The sequence below is a fragment of the Corapipo altera genome, unplaced genomic scaffold (assembly GCF_003945725.1).
Source record: "Corapipo altera isolate COAL_440 unplaced genomic scaffold, ASM394572v1 64, whole genome shotgun sequence".
NCBI lineage: Eukaryota > Metazoa > Chordata > Aves > Passeriformes > Pipridae > Corapipo > Corapipo altera.
Genome location: NW_020884893.1, coordinates 4,706,355 through 4,726,622, shown reverse-complemented (window position 1 = coordinate 4,726,622; position 20,268 = coordinate 4,706,355). Strand labels below are relative to the sequence as shown.

Below are 20,268 nucleotides of genomic sequence, written 5' to 3'. Positions count from 1 at the left end.
ACCTTTCTGCTGGAGGTTAATTACTGTTTCCCTTGCAGAGCCAAAAATACGTGTGCCTCCATCCCAACTGCTTCAGCTCCCAGTCCAGGGTCGAGCTCCCAGTCCGGCATCCAGCTCAGCTCCAGCATCATCCAGCTGCCAGGTTCCAGCATCATCAGCACCAGCACATCCAGCACGGGCTGTCTCTGTCTTGGTCCTCCAGCAGACATGGCAGAGGACAACCTCAGACCTGCAGTTTCTTTCCTTAGCCCCTCACGGCTTTTTCGGGGGGGAATTCTTTCTGTATAGAGTTGATGTGATGCAAAGGGGGAATGACAGGATGAAGACCTGGCAGAAGTGTTTTCTGCTCCCAGGCTGGCACCATCCTACCAGAGGGCTGAAATGAAGTATTTTCCCTTCTCTCTGCTTTAACATCCCTGTTTTTAGCAAGGGAGATGGCAGAATTTTAAGACTACTGAAGAACTCTTTCAATTAATTAGAAATAATTATTTTATTGCAATGATCAGCTAAAGAACACTACCTTTCCAACCCCTACTCTAAACTGCTACTTTCCTCTTGATGCTACTTGACTTGAAAATGTAAACTCTGAAGCTCATCAAAAAGATTCATTCTATTATTTGGTTCGTTGTCCATCTCTGAACTTTCTGCTGCATTCATGAACAAGTGTCATGGCAGAGAGCGAGTGTCTGTGTTATCACATGGTTTTAATGTTAAATTATGGGTAAAACTGTAGATCGCATGGAATATTTAGGGAATGTGTCATGGAAAAATAGTAGCCTGTGAGCAAGGCCTTCACAAGAACCAGTTAAAAAGGCCTGTTTAGCCAAAAGAGAGGGAAAACAGAATATTTGTGGCCAGCCCTTACACAACAATGGTACATGGAAACCAGCTGGAACATCCTCGTAAGACATGAGAACAGCCAGTGAACGCAAAGGGGCATCTGAAACTGGAGAAAGCTCATTTACATAACCCTGTGAAAGTGAAAATGGGAGAGGGAGAAGGCAGCAAATGATACAGAACAGAACCTAACAATTTGCCAAAAATATGGTTCCAGTGTAGGCCCTGTGTCCTTTTGGCAGAGACGTCACCCATGTGGTCCCATGGATCATGGGATGTTAGGAAACAGGCAGCAGGAATAGCCTGGCACCATGGAAATGTCCTGATGGACTGCAACTGGTTTGGATAACACAGATTCCACGGTATCTCTGGCTGTGGCCAGGGTTTGGGAACAATTCCCACGTGCATGGTCTGTATGCATTTCCTGTGTCTCACCACCAGACCTTGGGTTACAATCCCAAGGGGACCCTGGAGTGCTCAGCAAAACTGGCTCCAGGTTCCAATCAAATATCCATGAACATGTTCTACTTCAGAGATTTCTTTTAGTGAGAAGGAAGCATCTTTGTCCCTAACCTCATGTTCTTTTGGTGAGTAACAGTTTGGGGACAAAGTCTTAAAAGCACCCTATGTTTTTTTCTAAGTAAAATAAAATAACATAAAATAATCCAGCCGTTATTGCAAAACATGCCCCAGAAGGCAGGTCAGGCTGTTGTCATGACCAAGGCTCTATACTGTTAGGCCAAAATAGCTACAAGGATGTACATAAAACATTGCATGTAGGAAAAAAACAGAGGAGAAAGGGCTGCAACAACTAAGCACAGCCAGCTATCCCAGCAAGCCAAGCCCATTTCGAGATACATTCATTCATGTTGCACAAGTCCGAGGGAACAGGCAGGGCTGCAGCCAAGGGCTGGGGTGAAACAAATCATAACCACTGAAATAAGTGATGGACAAAGAAGAACTGGAGTCAAAAATTAATTTAACTGAAATAATTTACTAGGGACAGAATTCTTTTTTTTTTCTTGTTTTATTTTAGTAGTTTTGCATCGTTATTTCTCTCTGAAGCTGTGAACACTACAAAAGAATTTCTTTTTAAACTGGGAGCAACAGTGCCATGAAGTCACATGGTTTCATGAGTTGGAGTGTTGAGTAGTCCTCAGGTTTGCAGTTAATAATCTGTGGGAATCAGGCCATTTCTCAGGTGATGGGGTTGCAGAGGCCATGCCCTCACCTGCTGCAGGTGGAAGGAAGCAGCACCACTGCCTGCCATGGCTCCAGCACTGCCTGGAAGACCCTAAAATCCTGATGCCCAACTGCTGTTGGTGGCCAAGCAAGAGAGGGTTGAAATATTTTCTTATTCCACAAGCCATTTATATGCTGAGTAACATGAATTCAGCTGTTTTGTGGGTATGTATCAAATTAACAGTTTTGCAGAAGGGCAATACATAAAAGACTCAATTTCAGATTTTTTACTTTTAAACTCTAATAGTTTGAAGTCATTTTTCTTTATACAGTGACCAAACCCATTCTTTTTCTGGGAGAATGGCAAGGGAAAAGATTGGACAGTCATTTGAATAGTCCATTTTAAAAGGAAATAAAAAAATGGAACTTAAGAAGAGTCTTACATTAGAACTTCTTTTTCTTTTAGCCAGCTAAAAGGACTAGTCTCTATAAAAGCAGTAAAATCCATGAAATTTTGAGGACCAGGAAGAAGCAAACAAATGCCTTCCTGCGTTTCAGGTAACTCTGTTCCTTTTGGAATCCCCAAGAAGTTATTAACCTATTAACATATTCCTTAAGATTATTAATATCACGTGAGACAAGTTCAGATCAGTTTAACTGTTCTTTTCAGTGAATGGAGCAGAAGACATTGTTCTTGTTTCATGTTCCTGGCACAGCTTAGGAGGTAGTTGAGCCTCAAAATAATGTACCAGCTAAAATATACAGTAGGGAAAAGCATTAAGGTAATGGAAACTCAACATTTCTAATGTTCCAAACATATGAATAGAACTCGAGTCAGTACATTAGACAATTGACTGGCTTTGCTTGAATGCACGCAGGAATAAATGGAAACATCCTTATTTCCTATCCCAAGGGGCAATTATTTCACAGCCTGGGTTTGTGCATTAATAAAAAGCAAGATTCCATTGTCTGGTAGCTAAAATATCCTCCTATATATGCTGTATAAGCAGTCCAGCAGCAGAAACAGGAAAAAAGAACAGAACTCTAGCATTGCATTCTCTAAACAAGCTCTTCCCATACCCAGCATTTTTTTGTGTATATATATATATATATACTCACACATATATATATAAAATCCATAAAAATACATGATCAGAATGGTATAGTTTGTATATTTTAGAAGTTAATCAACTCATGTCCTGGCTGCTCTTGAGCCTACAGATGGTCCAAAATACTCATTTCTGAAATGCTACAATGAGTCTAACTAATGCAAAGGCTGGAATTTCACACCTCTAGGAGAAAAGGGGACTGGATTGCAACTTGAAAAACAGCTTTCTGCCAGCTCACCACTGATACAGTCACTCATTTCTTTGAGCTTCCCTTTCCTTTCTTCTCCCTGCACACCGTCAGTGTTTTGTCTTTATCCTTTAAAGGAAAAAGGAGGACATAAAAATAATTTATAAACATAGCATTCAGAAATTGTGCATATTTTCTCTTCTCCACATCTGTGGAAGAAACAGTGCCATGATGTGAACCCAATTCTCACTCCCCGTTACAGCCCAGTGTCCCCATTCCTGTTTGCCCAAGCCACTGAACCTCAAGGATGGATGAGGTATGGAAGTGCCAAGGACACACTAAAGCCCAGATTCGTGTTCCTTTTCCAGAAAGCACTGAAAGAAAAAGCCCAGTTTCTCTTCAGGGAGGTTTGTTTGGCAATTTTGCATCTGAGACACCAAAAGCCCCAGCTCCTGCCCCACCACTAAGGCACAAAGCACTTTGGGGACTTTCTGCAAAATGGAAACTTTCTCAAATCAGTAAAACTGGGCCGAAACCAGATGGGAGACCTATCAGATTTCACACCCCAGGTTTTTGCAAATATTTGTCATTAGAGACAGATTATTCTAATAAAGTCAGATTCACTGGGAGACAAAGCTGGTAGGATTGATTTTTATTAAGAAGCCTTGCAGTTTGTGTTTAAGCTGCCTATTTAAGCAGCCAGCAGGCAGGATAATGACATCTGAGGAAGGGAAAAAAAAAAAAAGATTCTTGGAGATACAGAATGTGTTTAATTGAAACCATTAGTTTTACTGGCAAACAGCTTCATATTTCTGTTCTGTTAATCCGAACAAAGTGCTGCGATTATGACTCAATACATAATGTCCTCTAGTGCTACTCGCCCCACATTCCCCAAGTATAGAAAGAAAACAGAACTGTTTTCAGTTAACAAAACATTCCATGCTTCTATCCAGAATACTTTTATTATATGGTTATCATATACATCAGAATTATATTGGGAACATTTACAAATATGTAAAGATAGTTCGGAACCTCCATTATTCACATACACACTAACTCACACACTCGTTTTCCATGTCTAGTCAGTTATCAGGTGAATGATGCACAAAATTATTGCTTTGTGAACATACACCTCAGATTAAATCTAATCTTCAGTGGCAAGAATTGAGATTAAAAAAAAAAAAAAAAAAAGTCTTAAATACCCTGTATGACATACCTGTGCATAAACCTAAAGATATGTTTAGCTTACCCATTACCTTTGAAATACTTACCAAAATTAAAATTTGAAACCCATTTATAAAAAAAAAAGTATTAAAAAGTTCACCATTATTTACAAATCCGATTAAATTACACATAAATAAATATTTACATTCAACACACTGCTTCCCTTAATACACATAAAGCCTCCCTGGAAATATTTTTTGGCCTTAATAGGCAAAAAAATGTAAAAAAAAAAAACAACCAAAAAAGGTATGTGCCTATTCTTTCAAGTTTCCCCCCCAATTTAAAATACAAGACAATATAAATATGTGAATAAAGCTGCAATATCCTTAGACACAGAAAGTGAATTTTCTAAAAGCATTTCATTTTGAACTATTCCTCATTAAAAAAATACCAAAATATTAACTGCAGCCAACATGACTGCAGTTTTTAAAAGCCTGAATATTTCCATAAAAAATAAGCATGTCAAATGCCATCAGATAACTTTTAAGTCTAGCAGGATTTTAGTACTCTCTTATGGTAATCTGAAAACAATGAAAAAGAAAAAAAAAATCCCCAACAAAATAAAACAGAGTAAAAAAAAAAAACCCACAGAATAATCTTACTATTTTCAGGTGTTTATAAAAAAAAATTTAATGTACATAAATCTATATACCATTGTTTAATACTGCTTTATTGTTACTGTTGCGTTTAGAGAGAATAAAACCCTGAAATTGTATCAGATAACAAACAGGCTTTCACTCTAAAATCTGTATCTTAAAAACTGTACATGAAGCTGGTCACCACTAGATACTTAGATGTGGAGAAGAAATCTAAATATATCTCTCTGTGTATTTCCATCAAACCCCCCCCCCCTTTATAGCACCACTTTTACAGCAAAGGATTCAATACATTGTACCAAGTACTTATCTTCAGGTAATTGCTTCCACAGAAAAGGGATACTGCAGCTTTTAGAAAGACTTTTCTCACGGATGGATCCAGGAGGAGAGAAGATCCTGAATGATATTGATATTTTTCCCCTCCTTTCTTTAAAAAAAAAAAAAAAAAAAAAAAAAAAGACAAAACCAAAAGAAAAAACAAAACCACCAAATCTCTATGTTCCCCCTGGCAAGAAGATCCCAGTCTGTGTTTAGGAGGAAGAGTAAAGTCTGGTTTTCCTTTCACTTCCTGTGCTTATCCATTTTATCCATGGTTTTGTTGGTTTCTGCAGGGCTCTGGTCGCCAGCGTTCATGTATGATTTGTCTGCTATTTTTAATGCTTCATTTAGGTAGTTCTGGACGGATGTCATGGCAGCACAGATGGCAGCACTCCCAAAGCCATGTGTGATCAGGCTAAAATGAGTCAAACAGCCCTGGATGCCAGGGTCCAAGATGGGACTGGGTCTTGTGTTTCCAAGAGGAGTTCTGTCCTGAGTGAGGAGGTCTGTGAATTCCTTACAGATCTGCCTGCAAGACACAAAGGGGTCACACTTTACACCATGGTGGGAATTTATGCAAAAGCAAATAAATAAATAAAAATAACAGAGGAGTCTGTATCAAATATTTGGCAGTTACGTGGGAATCAGAGAAATTCAGTACTGCCTGAGCAGTGTCCAAAAGTAAAGCCTGTTTATTAGCACCACTTTCTGATGAACCTTCTGTTATATCTACATCATCAAAACACTCTGCAAAATAATCTCCCCACCTCTGGTGCCTGGCTGGCTCTGCATCATTTGCTCCAGATTTTAAGGGGGCAGTGGGAATTCAGTGCTAGTTTCTATGAGAACTTTCCCAGCTGCAGTTTAGTGATTTAGAAAGACTCAAGCAGCTGAACAGGAGATTCAATTTAGCTGTGTATATTCTGTGTATATGCCCCCTTCCAGAGAGACCGAGGCCCTGCTCCTGCAAACACTAACACATATGCCTGGCAAAACATGAGTGGTTAATAATGCTCCAGCATATGTTGTTTGCTGCTTGCAAATCTGTCCCCTTGAAGGGATTTCACAGGAGCTGAGCAGTCTTAACAGAATCATCACTTTTATCAGAATTTCTCAATCACAAACATCCTCCAGAAGATTAGTATTGGTGCCAATCACAGTACCAATAATGAGCAGAAAGAGCAGTGCTCAGGAAAAATTATCATCATGTTCAAACTATAGGAAAGAGAGACTAGATTCCTAAATTTATAAGAGATAGAGATCTTTTACAGGAATATTTCTCAGGAAGGCTGGATAAATTCAGCAACAGGAATGTGTTTTGCATGCCTGATCTGAGCCTAAAGTTAGGGCTACACTGCTCTGCAATTTAAGCAAACTTTTCTCATATCCTTTGCAGAGCAAGGGTGCTCTCATATACAGGGAATTACATTGAGCCCAAACCAGAAAACATCTCAGACCAGAACAAATCATGAACTGAAGCTCTGTTAGACCTCAGCCTGGGAAAGGAACCTCAGCAGGGAGAAGGGGACAGCAAGCACACCAGCCACCAGTTTAAGATTAGCTTAACTTAACACAGATATTTCCTACCAGAGACCTGTTCAGGACGTGGTTTATTTACAGGTACAAGGTGTCTGCAGAACAGACATAACCAAGCTGCTCTTCTTGACCCCGCCTTCCCTCTTTGTCAAGGTTTGTAATACGAATTTCGTTTTAAGCACAGGGACTTTCCACACCTACCAAAGGATGGCTTCCAGTGAACTATAAAAATCTTCAGCCATATTAGGGAAAAAGGGACTATCCAATTTTTGACTCCCAGTGTCCCAGGAGGAAAGCTGTGTGCTGCTACTGCCAAAGGCAGTCAGGAGGACACAGGGGCTGAGCTTCCCTGGCGCCCAGCACGCCCACCAGTAACTCTGCTTGGAGACACTGCACAAACAAGAGATGGGGGAACCATCTCCTGCTCCCAGTCCCAACACTGGTTCACATTCCCAGGCCATACCTGCTTTCCAGATCCTCAACCCCTTCAGACCCAGGGACATCTCTCCTTAGAGTTATAGTTGTCTGGGTATAGGACATTTTCCTGATGTTTTTACTACAGCTTAAAGCAGTTTGGACCAGTTCTGTGCTTTTTCTTTTGAGTTATCCTACAGGATTGTTCCTATTATTATTGGTTCAGACTAAAATAACTGCTGCCATAATTGAATTCAAACCAAAACCAAATAAAAAGAATTGCTTCATCTTCTCAATTAAAATTATACATGAAGAAGTACCAAGCTGTCCCGCAGTCACAGATACTCATGGGCAGACAAAAGCATGTTTAAAAGGGAGAGGAAAAAAAAAATAAAATCGAAGCTGAAGACTTACTTTGCAGCAAGAAGCATATTCTTTCTGTTTGCCATTTCATTGCGGCCCATGTGTGGTCTGGTTAAATATTCAGCCACTGCTTTGGAAGGAAACTCTGTCTCACAAACATAACCAAAGTCACGAGCAAGATGTACAGCTTCACCTGGTGTGGGTAAAAGAGTGATTGTTAAATGGTGTAACATCCATTTATCAGAAGAAAATCAGAGAAATTAAGGGAAAAAAATGCTGTGAAATTTTTAAGTGTATTCTTGTTTTAGAAAAGGACACTACGTTACTACTGTATCACTCAGTACCATTTTCTAATTGATGGATCAGTGTTTCTTTAAGTTTGCATCAAGAAAAAGAAAATTATCTTACTTTTATATGTAAGAAAAACTCCTGTCTCTCTCCAGAATAACTGCACAGCAAAGAACAGAACTCAGTTGATATCAAATTATCCACTGATATTTAAGAGTATCTGGCAACTACATTCCACTTATCCAATAAAAATTTTCAGTTTGTTTTCTACTTTTTGTAAGCATATTCATATAGAAAATAAAATTGCAAGGTGTATAACTAGGCCACTTTTTTTTTTCATTAAAGCAATTTGACCAGACTTACAAAAAATGGATTGACATGGTCAGTGTATTATCTGCAAGGTACCTGTGTGCATGTGCACACACACCAGCTCTCTGAAACCCAGCTTCCAAGGAAAAGGCCTTAAATGGAAGTTGCTGTTTTATTTGAGCTGATGTAGAAGTGAATTAGCAGTATTGTTAGATCATTCCTCACTTTTCATTTCAGTTGCTGCTTCTGTTCCTATTAAATTGTGCTGCTACGGGGAGCTGCTTCAAACAGAAACACCAAACAAAAACCACACACATACATACATATATATACACCCTTCAAGTCAGTTTAACTGACAGAGGGGCCACAGAACATGGTACAGATTAAAGGGGCTCCAGTTTCCTATCAGGAAGTAAAAAGCTATAAATCTCACTTAATATGCTTGTTTATTAGAAAAGCTTCTGAGGATACCGCTGAGGTAGGGCCAGGCTTTGGAGTCAGCTGCCCCAGACTTTTAAAGCTCCCCAATAGGGAACCAAACTCACTAATGTGATGAGTTTCACACCTTTTACCATTCCTGCCTGTCCCTGCACACACCTTTATGAAACCCAAAACAGCCTTTAAGAAACACAGACTGGACAAACATGCCTTTTGAACATCTTGGCACTTAGGAGAGTTGCTCCATCCCTTCCACACAGCAGGGAGGATGAGGAGCATTAGCTGGGTTTGTGTGAGCAGGGCTCAGGGACCAGATTTGAAGGGAGAAGAAGGGGGACAGGAGTCCCTCAAAGGCAACATCCCCATCATGCTCATTTTAAAATAAATAAAAAGCTCTCCATTACTTTCACTGGCTTTCTAGCCTTTCCATGCTCTGCCCAGAGGATAAAAGCTGTACACAAAGGAAAAAAGTTCATTTTTAAGACACGTTCAAGACTGACCTTCCACCAGAGATGTCAATAGTGTCACGTTTGCAGCTTTCCTTCTACCAGCAGGAAGATTCAAGCCAATTTTATCCAGTTTTTCCCTTAATGATCTGCCCCCATTTTTAGATTTGGCTCTGTAATTAAAGAGAAAAAAAAAATGGCCTTATTTATCTTGGGGGAACACTTCTTTTTAAGATGAGAAATTCCAGTTACTGACATTCAATAGGGTTCTACTGAGGTGAAGATAAAAAACAGGCTCTTTTCAAGTGACCTACTTTTTAAATGCTGTACTACAAACCAGCCAGGATGAAACACAGCAGGTCAAAATCAAAATGTTTCGAACTGCACCACTGAAACCAACAGCTGTAGAACAATCACAAGCCAAATTAGGCATATGCAAAAAAGGACATCTAAAGTGTCCTTGTAATGATTAATCAGGACCACAAGATTTAATCAAAAAATGGTTCCATGGGGAAACAGTTTGTGTTGGCCATGAGCTGGTTTTGAGACAAAAATTGAACTTTAAACAGAGAATGAGAATTGCTGTCAGAGCTGTTAACAGCACTTCTCGAGAGGTAGCAGAAGTGTAAAGTTTTATTTCTAAAGCCTATTAGGATTCAGTGTCGTTGGGCTTCTTAAGAATCAGTAATTCGCTAAAAGCCGTTCTTAGCTCCTCGTTATGCTGATCTGGCCGCTCTTACACCCAGCACAAGGGAAATCACGAACAATAGGCACGGAGGGGAGGGATGGTGGGAAGGGGAGTGCAGCCTACCTTCTGAGGACTCCTCCTAGCAAAGAGGCATTGAGACACTCCGGGGGCGAGAGCCGCCTCTGAACCTCTGCTACTGTCACTTTGTATTTCGACGTGGAGCTCAGGAGGGAAAGTCTCCCCGGAACGGAACAAAACACTTCGTTGGGGTTTATGACCACCCCAATTAATCCATCCTTTTGGCAGGGGAGGCTCAGAGCACTGTTTTTCGTTAGGGAAATGGGACCTACAGGAGGAGGAGGGAAAGCAGGTATTTTGTAAAAGGGAAAAATAAATAGGAAGTGGCAACTGAATTTCCTTTCTATAAAAACAACCCAGAAGGCAGGATTTCGTTTGGCATTAAATGCTCACACCGCTGACCCCCATCCCCAGTATCAATCTAGGGCACAGGGACCAAAAGGTCCATACAACGATTCCTGACCAGCTGGACTTTGCCACCGGATTCCAAGGAGTTGCTGAACACAACTAAGAATGCTTTTCAAACCCCACATCTCTGAAGCAGCAGGCTGCAAGTTAGCAAATCCGTGCTTATGAAAAGCCCGACACAACTACAGACTCCAAATTAGCATCCCTCAACTGCTGCCAAAAACTCTTTCCGAGCCGGGGCAAGGAGAAACCTCTCAGCTCCCGCTGGGGTTCATCTTCCACCTCACACACGCAGATTTAAGAAACCGCCTTTAGAATTTAATCCCAACAAATTCATAACAGACAGTACAACAACAGAGAGGGATGCAGCCCAGGGCAGAACCGAAAGTAAAACGTTGCTCCTTAATAGCTTCAGCTTTAAGGTGAAGAGGGACAACAAAGGCTTTGTTGGAAGGAGCAAACCACTGATCCAGCTTTTCCATGCCCTTGCAAATCCACCCAGTGATGTGCTGCTGGCTCAGGGCACCGAGCTAAAGGGTTAAAGAGCCGAGATCGGCCCCACTCCCGGAGGGGGAAGATTTGTCAGTGGTGCATCTGACAGCGAAATTATTCTCCCATGAGCTGAAGGCAGCAATCAGCGCTCTGACACACACTTCTGCTTTTCCTCAGTTAGGTATTTGTTTGAAGTCTTCAGAGGAAACTTCCACTGAATTTTATTTTTTTTTTAGCACAAATTTGTTTAAAAACAAAAGCAGGGGAAAAAACCTAAATGACTGTAAATTGAGTCAATACGTCTTCCTCCTTCCTCAAAATCTCAGCTACAAACCAATTTCGATTAAGATAAAGCCGAGCAGGCTTCTGTCAGCGATCTCATTCCCTTCTCAAGTCTTGCAAAGAAGTTAAAAAGAAAGTTGGGAGAAAAAAAGGGAAAACCCCCCTGCCTTCGAGTGCTAGCAGCAACAAAAACCCCCAAACAAACAAACAAAAAGCAAAGCCCCGCGTCACTTTACACACACATATTCCAGGGAAGATTAAATTGGGTTCAAGGTCCCGGTTTCGATTAAAGCCACAGCACAAGAGCACACGAGTGGGACAGCCGGTGTCCTCCGGAGGAGTCTCACACCCCAGGGGAACCCTGGGGGTTTGTCCCCGCCGCCACCTTCCCTCGGACAGCGTTAGAAAAATCCAACGACTGAGAAAGTGGAATAAAAACTCCTCCGCCCTCCCGATCCCAAAGGATCCTTCTCTATAAAAATAATAGGGCGTCTCTTCACCGGTGCGTCATTAAACTTTTAACTATTGACAAGGGAAAGTTAAACAGCGGTGCCACCTTACTGACCTTTTCTAATGACTGTCTGGTCATGCATTAGTAAGTGTTGATCTTCCACATTCTGGAAAGAGAAAGGGGGAGAAAGTTTCGCACCTCGAAGAGCTAAGAGGGAACAAGCTGGGTGGCTTTTGGGAAACCCATTCCCTCTCCGCCCGTCCCCATTTTAAGGGCCGAAGGGGAGAAAAGGTGGACTTCTTTCCAAGGACGGGGATGGGGCAGGTAAAGCCGGGATGTGCAGGAGGGGACAGTGCCAGGGGAGTGCCTGTCCCGCCTCCCCCGATGCGCGGAGCTGCCCGAGGGGGATGCCTGGGGGGTCCTTACCTGCACCTCCTCCATCTGGTGAGCCATGTCGTGCAGGCCCAGGTTATCGGCCAGAGCCGAGGCGTCCAGCCCGTGCCCGTGGGGCAGGAGCAGCTCGGAGCGCCGGTAGGTCTCCCGGCGGCTGCCGGCGGAGCCGCTCTCCAGCGCCGAGAGGTGCGGGACGAGCCCGGGGCGGCCGTGCGGGGCGAGCCCGGCCGGGTCCTGGCTCTGCCGGTTCGGCCAAGCGCTCTGCTGCTGGCTGGGGGGCGGCGGCGGCGGCTGGTGCAGGGGGTTGATGGAGAAGGGGTCCCCGAGGTGCGAGTAGGGGTCGCTGGACTGGGAGTAAGGCAGCGGCTGGTATGGAGGGGGAAAGTAAGGGGGCTGGAAGTCGGAGGCGCCCGAGTGGGAGAGCGGCGGGGCCGGGCTGTACAGGTGCTGGCTGACGGCGGAGAGGTGCGGGAGCCGCGGGTTCCCGTTGCTGCTCCCATCGTGCCGGTCCTGGAAAGCACAGAGGGGTGGGAGAAAAGGGGGCAGCCGTCATTGGGGGCAGCCTGGACTCGGGGACATGGCGAAACGGGGCTGCGGGTGGTGCCACTTGCTGGTACTGGGGAAGCAGAGAGCAGAGCCGAGAGCCGCCCTGCTCCTGCCCAGAGAGCTTGCGCTTAGTAGGGCAATTCGGGGAAGAAGTCAGCCCCGCTCCCAGAGAAGAGACTGCAAACCAGTTCTCGCTGCTCTGCTCATCGCAACTACACCAGACCAACCCTCCCGTTTGGGCAAGTCATCGGAAGAATCATTAAAATCAGAAAAATTCAAATCAGCGACGCAGCTTCATTTCCGCCGCGCTGCCCTCGCTGGGGAGGAGATACCGGGACCCCGAATTGAGGACCCGCCGCCCTTGGAGCGAAAGGCCCAAGGGTCCCCGGCACCCCCATCCCTCCCACCCCCCGAGGTCCCGGGGGCCGCCCGGGGCTCTGCCCGACGGCAGCGGCGCGGCTGGGAGGGACGGCGGGGCTGCCTCCAGCCCGTCCCATCGCCGCTACTACCCCGATTTCCAATCTCAGCAGTCAAAGCTGAAATGTCTACATTGAGCCGATCCAGGGATTTAGCAGCTTCTGGCTTCACGGTCATTAAAATAACAGGGCTAGTTAATAAGAGGTGAATGGGGTCCCAATGGAGCGTGAAGCGGGGACTGCAGCTAATCTGTAGGAGCCGAGCAGGCGGAGCGGGGCCGGGGGGGGGCACAGGGGGACACGGCCGCTTTCGGAGAGATCAAAACCCGGGAGCACCTCGCGGCGTTCGGGAGCCGCTCCCGAGGAGGAGAAACGTGGGAAGGAAGGGTTCGCCCAGCCCGGCTGCTACCTGCCGGCCCCTCCGCATCGCCCAGCCCTCGCCCGCCCGGGCGGGACCCGCAGCTTCGGGAACACCCGCTCCCGCACGGCGCTGCTCCACGGGCGCCTGGGGGATGCGGGATGCCAGCTCGGTTCTCCCAGCCGAGGTTTTCACCCCGTTTTATTCGAGAGTTCAAAAGACTGGTAAAAAAAAAAAAAATACAACTCGCACCTCCGAAGAGGGGAAAAAAAAAAAAAAAAGGCAAAAAGCAAACCGGGGGTCTTCGGGCAGGGATAGATCGCGGCCGGCGGGGAGGCGGAAGAGACGGGCGCCGGCTGGGAGGGAGCGGGGCGGGCAGCGCGGCGCGGGGGCTGCGGAGCTCCGCGCTGCCCCACGCCCGACCCCCCTTCCCAAAGCTGCCCCCTCCCCGCGCTTCTCACCTCGCAGTCCTCTTCGTACTTGACATTATCTGCTAGTTTCCACAACATGGCGTCCAGCGTCCAAACCAGGTGTGCGGAGCCGAAAACAGACGAGAGCTCAGCCCCCCCCCACGGGCGGTAAATCCACGTCGGCGCTGGGGAAGAGGAGCGGCCCCCCGGACGGAGCTCAGTTGGCAGGCATGAAGGCAGATGACGGACTAACCCTCCGCGCTTATGGTCACTCGGGTTTTTTTCCCTGCCCAGACGCCCTTAATGGCAATAGGATTATCCTAACTCCTCCCCAGGGATGGCTCGGGCGCCGCGGCCGCCAGCCACTCAGGAGGGAGCGCGCAGCCCCAAGCCAATCCTTCCGCACCCGCGGAGGGGTGGGCGGGCAGCGCGGAGCCGGAGCCCCTCCCAACGCCCCCGCAGCGCTCAGGGCACGGGGGGTCAGTCCCACCCCGTGGGGAAGGGGTCATGCCTGGACATCCCTCTGCACCCACTGCAACGGGGCTTCCCCGAATTCCCACACGCGTTGCATTTTTTTGGGAGGGGGGTGTGGAAGTAATGCTGGGTGTTCCCCCGCCCCCCCACGCGTGGAAGGGCTTTGCTAAAACCCGCGTGGGGCGGCGCAGCGCCGGTGCCCCCACGCTCGGCCCGTGCGGCGGCTTTAGGGCGGAACAAACTCGGAAAAAAGTCCTCGTAGCAAAAGCGAGAAAGTCCGAGCGTAGACGGGGCTTCATTTGCATAATTGTCAAGAGTTTGAATTACTGATTACAACTTGTAAGCTACCAATGTTTAAGGTATAATTTACTTAATGATCCGACAAGATTATTGCAGTGGTGTTGAACCCCCGGTGGGTAAAGCAGCCCTGATTCAGCGTTCCCGATCCAGGCTCTGCGAATTGTGAGACTGGTTCCTCGCATCGTCATTTTTTATTTTTTTTTTTAATTTATTTTATTTTTTGTAACGAAAATCCCGCCTGTCTAATCTTTTCGGGCAAACTCGGGGCTGGGGAAGCAAGTGGGAGGTGAGACAGGCAATTTCGGACGCCGTGAGCACACTTTCATCTAAGCTTAGAAAATACTTCCCTGCCAAATTGCTACCTTTCTGCAGGCATTTGATCTATGCAGTTATGTGTGTCAGACAAAATGAACATCATTTTCAAAAGCAACGACTTCTCCCAGTGTTTTAAGGTGCATCCGGATCACTGCTCATTTACATGAGAGGAGCAAGTGTTTATTTATTGTGGCAGGGGAAAAAGCTGACCCTGGACGGTGCTGGCTGCGGAGATCTCGGCTATCAGTGCCCGGGGACGAGCCGCCTGAGAGCTGCTATTAAAGGCCCGAGGTAGACCCACGACTGCAGATTAAACCAGATCACACTTCCATCGGTGTTTTTTTTTCCCTAAAACTCAGGGAAGACAAATATAGAAGAACAATAATTAAAAAAAAAAATCCAAACACTAAACATCATCCAACTAAATGAACGATCTAAAAATAAATCTGAGGAGGACGGGGGTGCTGGAAGTAACTGTTGGAGGTGTTATCTACCTTATCTAGCACGCAGGTGCTGATTTGCAACTGTTGCATTAAGCCCATCATCATCAGCTACTCCGAATTATCATTTTTGGTGGAGTCTCTATTTATTTTTTTAACGACAGTGTTTTTCTTCCAGGGATGTTTCTTTGAAATGCAGTTCGCGACGATTATTAGCGAGTGTGCTTGCGCTGCTCCTGGCGTCATTAAGACTAAGAATCTAAATAGTAAAATACAGGGGGAGCTTAAAGTTCATTTGTATTAAAGGGACAAGACGGATTTAGAAAGAAACGAGGAAGGGAACCGTCGAGCTTCCCGCGTTTGAGATCAGTTCTTCTTCCTTCCATAGAAGCATTGGAGGAACATTGGTTATTTTCATTATAACCTCAGAAGCCAGATTTTCTGTCTGCTCAGAAATGTCACGCTGAGAAGTGCACACGATTTCATCATTTTTTGGAATTGTCAGTGCCTGAACTGACACATTTTGGTGGCCAAAATCGCGAAGATGAATTCTGGTTCTTTTTATTTGTTATGTATATATAATATTTATAAATAAAGAAATGGAAGAGGATGAGGGATTTATAAGGAATTACCTAAACAAGGCGACCAAAATAAGCACTTGGCTTGCTAGAAAACAAACCAAGAAAGCAGAGAAGAGACTAAATAGGCGAAGTTTGAGACAAACTTTCCCGTTCGTCCGCTTGCGCCTCGGTCTCTGCACGCTGCAGCGGCCGCTGCCAGGGACCGGCGCAGGTCCGGGCTCCGCGGGGAGCACACGGGCAGAGCAAGGCGAGGGAAGGGAAGAGAAGGAAAGGTAGGGAGGGAAGGGAAGGCAGGGCAGGGGCGGGCACTGCCCGCCGCCTCCGCTGGTGTCCGGCCCGAGAGCTCGGCCCCGCACCCGGCAGGTGATGCCCCCCGGGGCGAGCGCGGCCCCTGCCCCGGGTGCTTCTGTCGAGGGATGCTTTGATGCAATGAACGGCCGGGCACCCCGGCAGATCGGCTCGAGTCCCCCCTGAGGGGTTAGCGAGGGGGATAACGCTCTCTGAGCCGCTCCCTCTCCGGAGCGTGTCTTTCCGCGCCCCTCCGCGGTTCCGCGCAAGCCGAGGGAAGCGGGGCGGGCGGGCGGGGGGTCCCTGCAGAGCCCCCCGGCAGCCGCGCCCGGCCGTGCCCTCCCGCGCCCGGCGGAATTCTCCGTTTCCAGGGAACTCCCGGGTACGGGGAAGGCGCAGGCAGCCAGGGCTGCTGCAGGCACACGGAACCTCCCTGGTGAGACACGGGGCAGAGCTGTGCAGGGACCGAGTAGCAGCCAGGGACGTGGCTCCTGACAGGTGGCGGCTTTTATTTACTTATAAAAAAAATATATATATATATAAAAACATGTGCCTTTACTTTGGGAATATCCCTGGTTTCCAAGAAAAAGGGATGCCTTCCTCCCTGGGGTCTTAGTTCCCCCGCACACCTCTTTTGACGGCGATGCAGTTTCCCAGGGAGGACCACGAAGCACCCCCAGGCGTGAACACGCTTCGAGAGGGGAGCCAGAGCCCACTGCTGAGCCTCTGTCACAGTCGGTAGTTTTCCTATTTGGCAGCAATTAAAAGAGAGCGTGGGGATGCTAATTAGTTACATCCCTCTTCCTCTAAAAATTATTTAAACACACGCATATCTGTATTGTTAATGAGGCTGCAGCAACCTGTCCGGATTGTCGCCTCGGCTCCTGCAGAGCTCTACAAAGGGAGCTGCTGCCCCGCGGGCTCGGGAGACTCCTCGGAACTTCCACAGCGACTCGGCGGGGAGGGGCTGAAAGCGGGGTGTCCCCCCCGCCCCTTCCCGGGCGGCGGAGCCCGCCCGGAGGGGCCGGACCCCCGCACACAGCCCGGAGTGGGGGGGCAGAGGGGCTCCTGCGGGGGCGAGGGGGCGCGGGGGGGTCCCCGGGACAAGTGCCGCGGTACGTACTTGCCAGTCGATCCTCGCCAGCGGAGCCGCGGCCCGAGCGGCTCCCGCAGCCGCCTCCGCACCGGGGCCGCGCACACCTGGGTGCGGAGCAGCGCCTGCGCTCCGCATCCCCCCGCCTGCCCTCCCCCTGCCCAAACCTGCCCACCCCGCGCCCCGGGAGGGCACCGGGAGGCGGCCCCTCCGCCGGGGGGGCGCGGGGGTCCCGCTGCCGCGCACGGCCGTGCCCCGCTGCTGGGCCGATCCCGCCGGCCGCGGCAGAGCCGGGACATTTTAAAGAGGTTTTTTTCCCGCTGATCCGTCGTTTCTCCTCCCTTTAAGGAGCCCCGGGGGATGGGGGGGTGTGTCTGTGCGTGTGTTTCCCCGTGGCTGCTGGCACCGGGAGCATCCCTGAAATCCCTGACTGGCGGCAGCCCTCGGTTGTGCCCCTCCGGGAGGGCAGCGGCCGCTTGGGAGCCGCTGGTTCAACCGCACAGCCCCGGGCTGCCCCCACCTCCCCCGGGGCTCCCGCAGCCCGGGGCTGGCAGTGCCCAGCAGGGCTCGGGGCACCCGCACCGCTGTTACGGGTGTTCAGGGCCACGTTGGGGCTTGGAGCGACCTGGTCTAGTGGGAGGTGTCCTTAACCATGGCAGGGGCGTTGGAACGAGACGATCTTTAAGGTCCGTTCCAACACGAACCGTTCTATGGTTCTACAGCGGTATTAGGGGCTGGCCTCCGTCGGGGCTGTGACACTGACTGCCTTCCCAGCTCCCTGCCTCAGCTTCCAGCCCCTGCTTCTGCAGGAAGCGAGAAGAAAGCATGTCCACACTGAGGCTAGTTTTTCCCCAACCTATTAATTTGCTTAATAAACAAGATTCCAGCTATGTTTTCTGCTGCTCCTTCCCACTGGAGCTGGAGGAGCTGAGTCCCCTGGCCATAGCGTGCCGTGAGCCCGCAGCAGAGAGGATGTTTAGCAATTCCCGGGCAGAAGTGACAGGCTTTGGCACCAGGAGCTCACAGGCCCTGGGTCAGATGCTCCATGGCATGTGGCAGAGGTTCAGCAGGGATATGCAGCTGCCTCAGGCTCCAGCAAAGGAGTTTCTCTGGCTTTCCTACACAAGAAGTTTTGCCGAGCTGGATGGTTTGCGGCAGGAGACAGATACCTGGGAGAGAGAGTTCACACGAGCCTGCCTGCAGCCACAGCATGGGACAGGGGAGAGGCAGATCCAGATTCCCAGCCTGTCCCTGTCCTTGAGGCAGGGGATGACCACAAATATGACAGCAGCTGCAATTACCTCAGTCTCCTCATTCATAAAACAAGAATTATAGATCCAGTGCTGTTGAGGGCTGGATTCTAACCTACTGGGACCAAGAGAGAAGTGGGAGCCATGATCCCCAAGCTCCTTCCATCCTTGCCCAATGATCCTGAGGTACCTTCTCAGGGCTCTGACATTTTGCCTGCAGTGGTGTGGTGATTCCATTCTAGAGAGATGCCCTGATTTTTTTTGTTCCTTCCTTTTTAAATTCATCAGGAAGAGCAGTGTCATAACCTTCATTGCTGTTAGTCAGAGTGTTGCTCCAAAGGCTGCCATTGCTGTACTGTGTGTAACCAAGCTCAGTTCTCTCTTGCAGGAAACAGGCTTCACGTAAAAAAAACCCCAAACCAAACAAAAACAAGATCAAAAAAACCCAAAACCAGTCAAAACACCACAATGCTAAATGTAAAATCAATGTTCATAGATTTACTTAGGGTTTTTCTGAAAGCAAAAAGATAAACAGGTTCTTGACACAACAGGCATAATTCAAACTTTAAAAAATAAAGGTTGGTGGATCATACATTCCTACAGCTAATTGCTTATACTGCAATAAGAAAAAAAAACCAACAGTACCAAAAAAAAAAAAAAAGAATCCCATAGCTTTAACCAGCAAAAAAGCATTTCAAACACACAGAAACGAGCTGAAAAAACATTGCTCAGCACAATTCAGGCTGTAGTTAATGCAGGTCCTTCAATATGAGCTTCCCATTCCTTCTCCCCTTCTAGAAAAAGGAGTGAATGCTCTCACCAAGCTACACTTGCACTGTAAAAACATCTTCCATGAGAAGCTTCTTCATCCTTCCCTCTGCTCCCAGGGTACATGAAGCCTACACAATATCTTAAATGTTGCACCATCTTTTAGGAAAAAAGTGCTGAGGCACAACGGTGATGGTTTGGGGAAGGTTCCTCCATGGACAGAGATGGGCATCAGGTACAAAGGTTTTTTTCCACCCCCAGCTTTGAGGGATCCTGCAGCCTGTGCACCTTCATGTGTGTTAAGTGTGTTTTTTAAAATATCCACTTCTCCACGTACATACACAGACATACACAGATGTGCCAAGTTTGAAATCCTAATAGGTAAATAATCTAAATGCTTTCCAAGAGTATTTTGAGTACAATATAAAGCAGAGATGCAGACAGTACCTGTACAGTAGGGAAAGAATTTGCAGAGAATTCAGTTGCCTTATTTCTAGTTACCTTTCACTTTTCAGTCATCTTAAAGGAGTGATGAAATCAGTAAGCTGACCTCGATGTCAGGGAAATGGGTCATGTCAGTTGAAGCTCAGGATTTTCCCTGTAGGCAATTTAAATAAGTAAAGAAAACAAATTCAATTACTCTTATACTTCCACAGTCCAGTTCCTTGAAAACTCCTAATCCCTCTAAATAGCCAGTCTCTCCAGCAAGCTGAGCTGGACAAAATCTGAACTGTATCAAAAATGAGGGAAATGTGGCAACGTGGCACCACGTTCCCTCCTTTGTGGTGTTCTCCATTGCTGGTACACTGGTGAGCTGCAACTCCATTGCATGGCAAGATGAAGCAGAGCTGTGTGGGGAAAACAAAATGAACTACTGGTAAAATTACATCAGTCAGAACTCTGCACCTAATGCACTCTGCCCACTACAGTCACGTTAATAAGGTACCATGACAGGGCTGTCAGCATTATAAAATGCTGTTAGGTGCCAGC

General features: G+C 47.3%; 1 protein-coding gene across 1 annotated transcript; it reads right to left on the bottom strand.

The window, feature by feature from the left end:
• Positions 1-5,696: 5,696 nt before the first annotated feature.
• TFAP2C (transcription factor AP-2 gamma) lies at positions 5,697-13,868 on the bottom strand. Its single transcript, XM_027646037.1, has 7 exons — positions 13,821-13,868; positions 12,073-12,549; positions 11,761-11,812; positions 10,059-10,281; positions 9,302-9,420; positions 7,818-7,959; positions 5,697-5,982 (listed from the first exon to the last, which is right to left on the bottom strand). The coding sequence occupies exons 1-7, from the start codon at positions 13,866-13,868 to the stop codon at positions 5,697-5,699; spliced, it is 1,347 nt and encodes a 448-aa protein (XP_027501838.1).
• Between the last annotated feature and the right edge of the window lie 6,400 nt (positions 13,869-20,268).